Genomic DNA, 12,154 nt, shown 5'->3' with positions numbered 1-12,154 from the left:
GCATTTATCTGAAATAGAAATCCTTTGTAACATTAGAAATGTTTTAAATTTTTTATCATCATTTTGATCAATTTAAAGCATTCTTGCTAAATAAAAGTATTAATTTCTATCATTTCTTAAAAAAAAAAAAATACTGACCCCAAGCTTTTGAAAATTTAAATTTAAATTTTAAATTTAATGCATTTTTAATTAATAAAATAATTAATGATGGGGGGGGGTGGGGGGGTGACAAGGACAGACAAACTACTGTAAAATGTAAATAGTAGCATTTGCATGGAGTTCTTCATCGTCCTTTTCCCGTTCACACTCTAATTTCTATAAACTGTTGTCATATGGATGTTCCATATGCTGCTATTACATGTTGAAATATAGCATGATTATATTTAGAAATGCAAGTGAAAGTGTGATTATTTACGTTTACATTTACGCTCTTGTCAGATGCCATATTTCCAAAGCCATTTCTGTCTTACTGCTTACATTTGTGCGCTTTTGCATACATTTCTATCTGTGACAAATACTTAAGTAGCTAAGGACACGAGCCAAGCATTAAAACTAATCCTGTTCTGTTAACAACAAAGTACCAGTATAATCGCCAAACATTGCTGCAACAGTGATAGATACAAATTGCATAATTAGATGAATCAAATATTAAAGTTGGACCACAAAATTCTCATTAAGACTGGTCACAGGCTATAGGGTTTGATAATGGCTTGTGGACAGTAAAGATTCAGAGTGTTGGCTGCATTATAAGATGGAAATAGTGTCTTGAATTTATTCTGGCAGCTGTGGGAACCCAGTGCAGCAAGCTGAGCAGAGGCATAATGTCTACGAATATGAATTCAGCAGCAGTTTTTGGACATATAAAGAAAGGTGAATGTTCCAGATTGGATTGGCCAACAATGAGCTACAGATGGTGTTCTGATAAGGCTATTTAATGACTAAGTATACTATGGGCCACTTTTATGATACTTTCATGGTGCTTTTTTGTCATTTTGTAGCTTGTAAGCTCTAGTTCTCATTGAATGGACAGGAGTCACCAGGAGATTCTTTATATTTGAGGCTGGAAATTGAAATGAAGAATATTTATTTTTTTTGGTATATAAAACCTGCCTTTTACTAATTTCTGCTCTTTTCTTGAATTGGCACTAGTACACGGTCATTTCCTCTGTAATGGTCATCTGCCATTTATAGCCCATTATCACTATACACTTCACCTTATCTATTTATACCCCTAAATCTCTACTGTTCTCTTGCCTTCTACTCATATTTGCACTTGCACCCCATATATAGGGTGTATATACACTGTGTGCAGAATTATTAGGCATGTTGATATTCTGGTCATATTTTTTTTCCAAACACATTTTACCAATTCCAAACCACATCAGTCTTAATAACTACTGTTAATTTTGTGTTTAATCATTTATATGTGATATATAATTGTCCGTGAAGGCTGGAAGTGAAAAACTCCTTATATTCAGGTGTGCAGAATTATTAGGCATGTTTTCGTTTACAGCTAAAATGAGCCAAAAAAGAGATTTAACCCAGACTGAAAAGTCCAAATTATTAAATGCCCATGAGAAGAATGCAATACTAATGCATTACAAGAATTTGCAAAGTTAAGGCTTGACCATTGGACAGTGAAATGCTTGTTGAGTCTGCATGGTCAGAAAAAACAGGTGGAGAAGAAAAGATGCATGTTAACTGCAAAAGAATTAGGAATTAAGGTGAAGAATTAGGTGTGACACCATCAGGAACCGTTTCCAGTTCTCCAGCGCCACCATTTTCCAGAACTGCAACCTACCTGGAGTCTTCAGAAGTACAATGTGTCAGGTTCTCAGAGACTTTGCTTGGTAAAAAATCCTAAAAAATGCCCCTGACTTAATAAGAATAACAATCTGACGTCTTGTGAAATACATGAAGACAGTTTTTTTATATGCTTTAGAGACAGATAAGTTGAGAGTGACTCTTGAAGGACAAGCATCACATCCTCTTGTACCTCTGATTCAAGAATTTATCTTCTAAAATCTGGCAGTAAGTTTTGGGAGTTCATTTTAGTCCATCTCTGCAAGTCAGACTTTTCAGGATAAGAGACTAAACATGAACTCCCAAAACTTACTGCCAGATTTTGGAAGATAAATTCTTGAATCAGAGGCACAAGAGGATGTGATGCTTGTCCTTCAAGAGTCACTCTCAACTTATCTGTCTCTAAAGCATATAAAAAAACTGTCTTCATGTATTTCACAAGACGTCAGCTTGTTATTCTTATTAAGTAAGGGGCATTTTTTAGGATTTTTTACCAAGCAAAGTCTCTGAGAACCTGACACATTGCACTTCTGAAGACTCCAGGTAGGTTGCAGTTCTGGAAAATGGTGGCGCTGGAGACTAAACGGTTCCTGATGGTGTCACACCTAATTCTTCACCTTAATTCCTAATTCTTTTGCAGTTAACATGCATCTTTTCTTCTCCACCTGTTTTTTTCTGACCATGCAGACTCAACAAGCATTTCTCTGTCCAATGGTCAAGCCTTAACTTTGCAAATTCTTGTAATGCATTAGTATTGCATTCTTCTCATGGGCATTTAATAATTTGGACTTTTCAGTCTGGGTTAAATCTCTTTTTTGGCTCATTTTAGCTGTAAACGAAAACATGCCTAATAATCCTGCACACCTGAATATAAGGAGTTTTTCACTTCCAGCCTTCACGGACAATTATACATCACATATAAATGATTAAATACAAAATTAACAGTAATTACTAAGACTGATGTGGTTTGGAATTGGTCAAATGTGTTTGGAAAAAAAAATATGACTAGAATATCAACATGCCTAATAATTCTGCACACAGTGTACAGTATGTGCATTTCTGGTTAAAAGCTAGCAGTATTTCAGTATTTGTATGGCATAACGATAAAGTTTAATTTAAGAACGCAAAACTAAAATGTCCAAGGGTCGTTTAGTTTTCCATATTTTCTATGCTGCCTTTAGTTTAGTTAATTTTTTTTGGAGGAACTGTTTGAACAGAGGGATCAGGGACAGAAGGCATCAGATATTTTTAGGTGGTGGATGCGCTCAGTGGTACTATCTAAAGCAGGATTCCTCAAATCTTGCCCTGGAGGGCCAGTGCGCTGCAGAGTTTAGCTCCAACCCTGGTCAAACTCACCTACCTGTAATGTTCTGAGGACCCAGAATACACTGATTAGCATGCTCAGGGGTGTTTTATTGGGGTTAGAGCCAAACTCTGTAGGAAATTGGATGTCGTGGGACAGATTTGAGGATTTCTGATCTATAGAAATGTATAGAAATGCATAGATTATGGGTGTGTTCACACTTGTAGTTTGGTTCGTTTGGTTTATTTGGTCTGGCCCAAAAAGGAAAATTATACATTTGGTCCTGGTCTGTTTAGCGTTCACACTGGCATTTTTTACAGCAAACCTAAAGATATCCAAACTATAGGCATAGTGATACATTCACAACCCGATTGGTCAGGTTGAATGATGTATATTTTGTGACGGAACTTACCGAACACTCCAAACAAAAGGAAAAGGTTTGTTCGACTTAAAGCGGCGCTGCGGGTGTATTACTTTAAAGTAGCGTCGCATCTTGTCATTACTTCCTGTTTTTGGTTCGTTTACAAGTATTTGTTGCGTTCATACACTGCCCTCCAAAAGTTTGGTAACACCCCTGGCAAAGTGTGGTTTTGGACGATATCAGCATAAATCCTTATCATTTTTTGGTGCAAATACATTAAAGTAACTTGACATTATCATTGAAGACCAGTAATAATAAATTTCATTTTTATTACATAATAATGGCAATATATACATGTTAAAGTCAGACATGCCCCTTTGCCAGCTGTGATGCCTGGTTATTGGTTTAAACTTGGCCCAGGTTTTTAAAATATGTTTTCTTAGTTTGTGTTGTCCCTTATCAGTGCAAAATTATCACAAATTAAAAAGGATTCATGCCAATATTGTCCAAAACCCCACTTTTCTAGGGCGTTTCCAAACTTTTGGAGGGCAGTGTATGTCATTCGGACTGCACCAGTTAATTTGGAAGCAGACTGAGACCCATCTTAGCAGTCTCATTTAGATTAAGTATTTGTATTAGATTAAATGACATTTTAAAATAACTCTGAATCAGACTACAGAGTTATTAAAAAATGACGTGAATTTAACAGTAAAAGGCTGTAAAAATGCTACAGTAAAAACCTGTTAAATGGTTAATGCCATTAACCAGCCTCTGGTCTCCTTTTCCACATACTGCCAGAACGGAAGCTTTAGCATTAGCCATTACGCTTTTTCAGCTATTAGTTGCAGGCTTGCCTTCTAGTGGCTTTGACCATTCAGACCTTGATTAGCTTGTTCATGTGTGTTTGAATAGGGTTGAAGCAAAACTCTGCAGGGCTGCGGCTCTCCAGGACCAATGTTTGCCACCCTTGGTTTAAACTGTATGTTGAATATTCATTTAACAGAGAATAAAGACAGTATGATCATTAAAACATTAGTTTGCATGTTTTTTTTTATAACGTATATACACTCTATACTATATACACTATAATGTATATACTTACTATATTGATAGTAAGTAAGGTGGTTGTTGTGGGAGTTATGTTTTGGGTTAAAGAAATTTGTAATATGTTCATGCTAATGGTATTAATAAACAGCCAATATGCCAGTAATATGCTAAAATGTTACAGTTACTTAGCCCAGGTAAGATGCTTCTGACGTTGTATCTGTTTCAGAAGTGGCTTGGTAGCCCTTTTCCTGAAGACGTCTGATTTCAATCCACTCCTTGTGAAGCTCTCCCAAGTGTTTGAATCGGCTTTGCTTGACAGTTTTCTCAAGCTTGCGGTCATCCCTGTTGCTTGTGAACCTTTTCCTACCCAATTTCTTCCTTCTAGTCAACTTTGCATTTAATATGCTTTGATACAACACTCTGTGAACAGCCACCCCTTTCACCCTTTCTGTGACTTAACCTCTTTGTGGAGGGTATCAATGATTGTCTTCTGGACCAATGCCATGTCAGCAGTCTTCCCCATTATTGTGGTTTCAAAGAACAAGAGATACCTGGAATTTATACTGTAGGAATGGACATTTAATGAAACTCAAATGTATATATTCTAATATTTTGAGATTCATGAGCTGTAAGCTCTAACCATCAAAATTAAAACAAAAAAAAAAAAGAAATGTTTTACTTTACATGTAATAAATCTAGAATATATGAAAGTTTCAGTTTTTTATATAAGTTACAAACAAAAAATGAACTTTTTTTAGATGCACCTGTATAATGGAAGACTTTATAGTTGATCTGTACCTTTTAAATTCTTTTCATATTCTGAAAATTGAGTCATTACTCCTACGATACTGGTACAGATGAATGATTGAGTTGTATTAGATGTGGTACCTCTTTTGTTCACAGCGGAGCTGTTTAACTCAGATTCTCATGGCAGGGCATATCTGGATGGCTGAACAAGCCCTAATGTGTCATCCTGTGCTTTACAGTGACTGAGGGTATTTTAACTCACCCGTCTATGAAGCATGCAGAGGCCAGTGGCCCAGTTTCTGCTTGACAACTCACTGTATAAGAATCTCTTCCAGGGTCTGTCACAATGGGTAGCTGTTTCACCAGAAGCTCATGCACAAAACCTGAGAAATTATGGTGTGTTGCTGAGCAACTACAGGCTGTCATTCATGTCACAGTTGAAGCGTCTACAGAACGTTGCCATATTTGATAGAAACGCAGCATTTATTCTGTGCGAATCTATAGGCTGCAGGTTAACCTAGAATAGTCCCTGAAACGGGAACTGCGCTTTCATGTTTGCCTACAGCAAATTATTCAACGCCTTTAACCCATTTAACCTTTCCCTTTTTGCTGAATGGTGAATAACAATAAGATCCAAGTGATGTTATTTTCAGCAGAGCATCACATGCCTCAGAGGACCGCGTGCAACAGCCTTTTATGTTTCCACACGGCTTGCTGCAATGATCTCTCTTCTTTTTGTTATACATGTCATGACCGAAAAGATCACGGACCAGAGGTCTATACGTGCCGTAATGGTTGTGTGTGTCCGTCAGAGCTCTGAGGGGGAGAGGGATGAGGTCTGTCTGATAATGCTGATGTATGAAAGCAGGAGTGCCACAATACATTCATATAGCTGAGCTTCATGTAATGACAGCCTATGATGGTGGATAATGTTTGCTCTGAATGTTACACCGCAGACTTTCAAAGAGGAATAAATACTAAATGCATTAATACAATAGTCCTGTATTGAGACTTCCATTTTTATGGAGGATGCTGTCTAGAATCGAAATGCACGCACATTTAATTTATGGGCCGAAACAATAGCTTGGGATTGTGTGATGGCTGTCTGACTGTCTGATTGCTGATGTCATTAAGATTGAATCTTTAAATGGCTGCTGTGAGTGTATGAAGAGCTGTGGAGCTGGGTACAGTCTTTTCACAAAGAGCCTGTTCAGATCAATAAGAGAAGACAGCTGTAATTATATTGAGGTAGCACAGGGAGGCCGGTCTCCACTGAGCAGCAAACGCTTCTTAATAGCTAACACAGACAGCCTCTGATATTCATTCATTCAGAAAGGAGGACCAGCCTGAGCTTGATCCAGCAGCTCAAACCTACACCTGAGGTGTAGGTGATCGCTGTCTGGATGTCAGTGGGGCCTGAAATGGACCTGCTAAAACATTGCCCACAAATCACGACAGGCTGCTTACCCCTGCCATGCCTGATGATGACAGATGGCATCATTTCTGAAGCTTGTCCAGGTGCCATACAGGCAGAGCTTGAGGTGTGGCTGAGCCATTGAAGAGCCTGGCTGGATTTATGCTGATTTATCAGCATTATGGTCGTATTCATATCACTCTTTCCCTCTCACTTTGTTGTTTTCCTAATTAAGATTTGACTCACATACCTGTATTGTGTTTGTATTGTAAAGTATGTATTCTTTTGAGAGAAGTATATATATATATATATATATATATATATATATATATACACACACCACAGTTCTTTCTAGTCCTCAAATCTGATTGGCTGAGAGGAGTGCAATATTCCAGTGATATCGGAACTCTAACCATTTCACCCAAATCCACTATAATTTATAAACAATATTGCTTTTGTGTAATGGAATGTAGTTTTAAGAGTTTTTAGGAGATAATGTACTCGTTTAGACTTGAAATATGCAGTTTGTTTATACAGATAATACCAATGTTTTCGAAGATGTGAGCTCCAGGGTGTCAGCGGCCGTTCAGTACTAATGAACCTGCCAAAAGCAGCCTTATTTCAGCCAGGTCTCTATAGTGGTTAAACATGAGATATCATTCATTTTGGGGTAAATCAAACAGGTAGTCTTTGGTCTCATTAATCTGTTACTTGTTCCAGAGCAAATAGTTTTGGCTGAGGGCAAAATCTCATCACAATATATTTTATGTGCATTTAATAACTTTGAAACTCCCAAAGTGTTTCCCATTTTGTGTGCCTGATGTATCAGACATTCACCCAACAGCTGTATACAGTTGAAGTCAAATGTTTACACACACCTTCCAGAATCTGCAAAATGTTAATTATTTTAACAAAATAAGAGGGATCATACAAAATGCATGTTATTTTTTGTTTAGTACTGACCTGACTAAGATATTTGACATTAAAGATGTTTACATATAGTCCATTAAAGAAAATAATAGTTGAATTTATAAAAATGAGCCCATTCAAAAGTTTACATTCACTTGATTCTTAATACTGTGTTGTTACCTGAATGATCCACAGCGGTGGTTTCTTTTTCTTTGTTTAGTGATAGTTGTTCGTGAGTCCCTTGTTTGGTCCCGCAAATTCTTTTGTTTTTCAGCGTTTTTGTGTATTTGAACCCTTTCCAACAATGACTGTAAGATTTTGAGATCCACCTTTTTACACTGAGGACAACTGAGGGACTCGTATGCAACTATTACAGAAGGTTCAAACGCTCACTGATGCTCCAGAAGGAAACCTGATGCATTAAGAGCCGGGGGTGAAAACTTTTGAACGGAATAAAAATGTGTACATATTTTGCCTAAATATCATATTTTTACATTTATTACTGCCCTTCAGAAGATACTTGCATGTTTCCCAGAAAACAAAATAAGTAAGATAAGTTCAATTTAATGTTATCTTCAAATTCAAAAAGTTTTCACCCCCTCCTGTTTTGTCCTCAGAACTGTCCTTAAGAATCAAGTGTATGTATATTTGAACAGGGTAAATTGTATAAATTCAACTATTATTCTCTCTTGTGGACTATATGTAAACATCTTTTATGTGAAATATCTTATTCAGCTCAGTACTAAATAAAAATATATATATATATAATTCTTTGCAGATTATGCAAGGTGTATGTAAAGTTTTGACTTTAACTAAATATATATGTGTGTGTGTGTGTGTGTAGCTAGAGTAATAAAAGAGAGTGATAAATTATAGAAAAACAGAGAGAAAGACAAATAAGAATTATACGATATAAACAGACAAACACACACACGCAAAAATCAGAAAGTAGTGCTGTAATTAGCGAGATTTCATCTCAGTTGCGTCTCTCAAGCAAGTCTATTATTGAAGTCAATTCACGACAGCCCACTTAATGTTGACAGTTTGACGCCATCTGTTTCAGTGCCCAATCCCAAACAGCATGTGAAGTTTAAAACCTGAGGCGTAATAAGCTCATGGCTATCAAAGTGTTAGAGCTGCGCACGTCAGAGCCTTGCTGATTTATCTTTTATAACGTATTTTTGTGGGCGATATGCCTCATTAATGCATATGATCCTTACCTGGCAGCAGCAGCTGGTGTAATATGCTAATTTTCTCCCCGTTAGACTTGAATCAATACAATATCTTAACACCAGTGTGTGTGTGTGTGTGTGTCACAGTGGCTGTTTTTCAAAGCGAGTGACTCGCTTTATGTGTAACCGGCGAGCAGAGGGCGTGTCGACAATACAGCGCCGTACTCAAGGGTGCCAATAAATTCAATAATGACGCCAGTTAGCCCACGCAGCACAATACGTCCGATGGCACCGGAGCGTCCTTAGTGATATATGGAGCTCCGACGCGACTTGTTGTTTATGGCAGACCTTCTGCATAGTGCACAATGAGCCACAATAATGAACTGAGAGTAGGAGCTTTCCGTGGTGCTGAACCCTTAGCTATTATACAAGACGAGGACGCGTTTGGAAGATAACGCTTTTTATTAAAGATTCATTTAAATATATATTTCTTCTGTTGAAAATATCAGGCATGGGAGTGCTTTATTCTCTTCAGCTGATGTAAAAAATGTCCAATGGTATTGTTTAGCTTAAAATGCGTCAACACAGCCTGTACTTAACGTCTTTTTGCAAGCCATGTTATAAACGCAGGTTACACACCGGACGCGACCGATCACGCACCGCGCCGCAACGTTCAGTCAGTCTTCAGTGGAAATGTGGAAGCTGCACGTCATCTTGGAACGTTCACGAACACGGACCAATCAGCTGTGAGCTTGATGACTTCAGTAACAGCAATGTGGATGGATAACTGTCCAATTTTATATTTAAGAGAAACCATTTATATATATGTATATATATAGTTAAAAAAGATTTAAATTAGTACAGCAGAAACTACACGAGCTGGGTTTGATTTAACGGTCAAACATTATTAAAATTTTACGCATAAAACTGACACAGATATGAAATTTGTAAATAAATTTATTTTATTTCAACATAATAAATTGTCTGCAGTATCTGTGCATTGCGTGAAAACCACCACAACAGACGCTTCCTAGTTTTGATATATTTTGATAGGGATTTACTTTTGACGCGCCGCTCGCGTCCGGTGGACAGAGCGTTCAGTTTAGGTTTGAATTGAAAACTGCACGTTTACAAATGCCATAGCAACCGAGCGGTCACCTCTTTATTATACCGCTGCCGTAGACGTTATTTTTCTGCGCGAATGTGGAGTTAGCAGAAGGCTGTGCTGCAATCGCTGGATATTGAACACCATGATGTGCGCCCGAAGAAGAGTTGCAAAGCAATGATGTCATAGTTTTAAGTAGGAGCCATGGGAGAGCATATGGTTCGTACCCGCTACCGAAAGGAAGTGTTGCTTTGTTATGAGCAGGCGGCGCTGTAGCTGGCGGAAGAGGAGGTCGCCCAGCCCAGTGTCTCTTCGCCTGGAATAGAGAAGCCGAGGAGAAGACGCGAAAACGGTGAGAAGACAAAGCTGCTACAATGGCCGCGAAATCCGACGGGGTGCTGAAGATGAAGAAGAGCGATGTAGCATTTACGCCTTTGCAGAATTCGGATCACTCGGGTTCGGTTCAAGGGCTCGCTCCGGGATCGCAGCCGGATTCTGGAACCGGAGAGGCGGACTTCGTCAACGGGGAGTCGCGGTGCTGTGGCTCAAATTCGACATGTCTCCGCCTCGGCAGGGAGCAGCAGAAATACACGGTTTGGGACTGTCTGTGGATCCTCGCCGCAGTGGCGGTGTATTTCGCGGATGTGGGCACTGATATTTGGCTTTCGGTCGACTATTACCTCCGCCGCGACTACTGGTGGTTCGGGCTTACGCTGTTTTTTGTGGTGCTCGGCTCGTTCTCCGTGCAGGTCTTCAGTTTCCGCTGGTTCGTCCATGATTTCAGCACCGAGGAGAGCTCCGGCGGCGGCGGCGGTGGCAGCGCGGCGAGCTGCTCCCACATGGACGGCAAGCTGCTCAGCTGCTCCGCTTCGCACGGAGACGTCGGAGCCCACCCGACTACGCCTCAAAGACAGGCGTCCACAGCGAGCAAGAGCAACACCACAAGCAACAGCAGCAACAGCGCTACCGCAGCCCGGACTAGTAAGACACGCTCAGCGTCCTGTTCCCTCTGTATCTGGCTGTTGCAGTCCGTCATTCACATCCTACAGCTCGGACAAATCTGGAGGTGAGCTCGAGCGGCGCTTTATTTTCAATGGCACTTGTGATTTGAAGAGTCGAGGTCGGGTATTCATTGCTTGTCCTCTTTAAAATGCACCACGTATTTTGTTTAGAGCAGCGTGCTTGAATGACACACTCCAAGCATGTTCTTGAGTTTGCAATGGTTGACACGATAAGGCCTACACACACATTGTGTGGGCTGGAGAGCTAATTTATCATCCTGTTTTCACTGAAAAGCTCATGATCATGAAGTATCTGGTAGAAAATTGCTTCTTGTCTTGCAACAAGAGGAAGGCACTTGCAGTGTTGTATTTGCAGATGACCTGACTTGGTTCAAAATGAAAAAGATTGAATCATGCTCGAATAACTAAAGAGTTTGTGAGAATAGTAGACGTTCATTGACTCAGTTCAAATCCATTATTAATGTAATTGAGAATAACCTCATAGAGAACTAAAGCCTGTTAGTGGGCGATTGATCGTCTTGTATGAAAAGTAGTTGCAAATATTTCCCTGGTGGCATCTTACGGTGCATGAGGTTATTGGCTCACCCATGGAGTTGTATTCTCTTTGCAGGTCAATACATTCATTTGCCCATGGTTGTACTCAAAGCTTACATCAGTGACAGAGTTAATGAACGGGATTGTGGAAACCTATTCGGTTTCACAGCGTCAGCCCATCAGGGTCTTCAGAAGCCTGAATGAGTTCTGATCAGCATGTGATATTCCATTTACTCTAAGTCTTTGACCCTGAGGATCGTGTTTGGATGCTGTCCAAACAGTAAAGGATGTGCAATTGCTATATTGGAAGTAGGCCATCAAAGCTGTGGTCTGATATATAGCAGTGATTGCATAGACAAGGTACATTGTGATCAGCCCTAAAGAGCCCATTATGAAATCACACAGCGTTGTTGTTACTTACAGATGTGGCATTTCCAGAGGTGAATCCTGTCGTGCAGCCGCTTTGATTTTCGGCTTTCATATCTGTGTCCAGTCAGCTCTAAATTTGAAGGTTGCTGTTCGACTAGAGTTTCTAATTGAATAAAAGCCAGCAGTGGGAAAACTGAATGGAATGACTTAATAGCCCACTTCACAAAACTAGGCCACAACTACACCAATGCAGCCCAAATCCTGCAAAGTGCTCTGAACGCTCAAGCACTTCACCTGGGTATTTTCGTAAAACATCAGTTTTGCTTCTTGTGAAGGAGGATTGTTTCCATACAATCTTCTGCTTTTCC

General features: G+C 39.4%; 1 protein-coding gene across 1 annotated transcript in view; it reads left to right on the top strand.

Moving 5' to 3' along the window:
• The first annotated feature begins 9,723 nt into the window (after nt 1-9,723).
• The window catches only part of xkr4 (XK related 4), a 69,411-nt gene continuing 66,980 nt past the window's right edge, over nt 9,724-12,154 (top strand). Inside the window, exon 1 of the mRNA XM_051128572.1 lies at nt 9,724-10,927. Within this exon, the coding sequence (XP_050984529.1) occupies nt 10,236-10,927 (692 nt within the window). The 5' untranslated portion in view covers nt 9,724-10,235. The remainder of the gene's footprint in view (nt 10,928-12,154) is intronic.

This window comes from Labeo rohita, chromosome 2, assembly GCF_022985175.1.
Source record: "Labeo rohita strain BAU-BD-2019 chromosome 2, IGBB_LRoh.1.0, whole genome shotgun sequence".
NCBI lineage: Eukaryota > Metazoa > Chordata > Actinopteri > Cypriniformes > Cyprinidae > Labeo > Labeo rohita.
The sequence above is the reverse complement of the archived record's forward strand: the minus strand, read 5'-3'. Positions and strand labels throughout refer to the sequence as shown.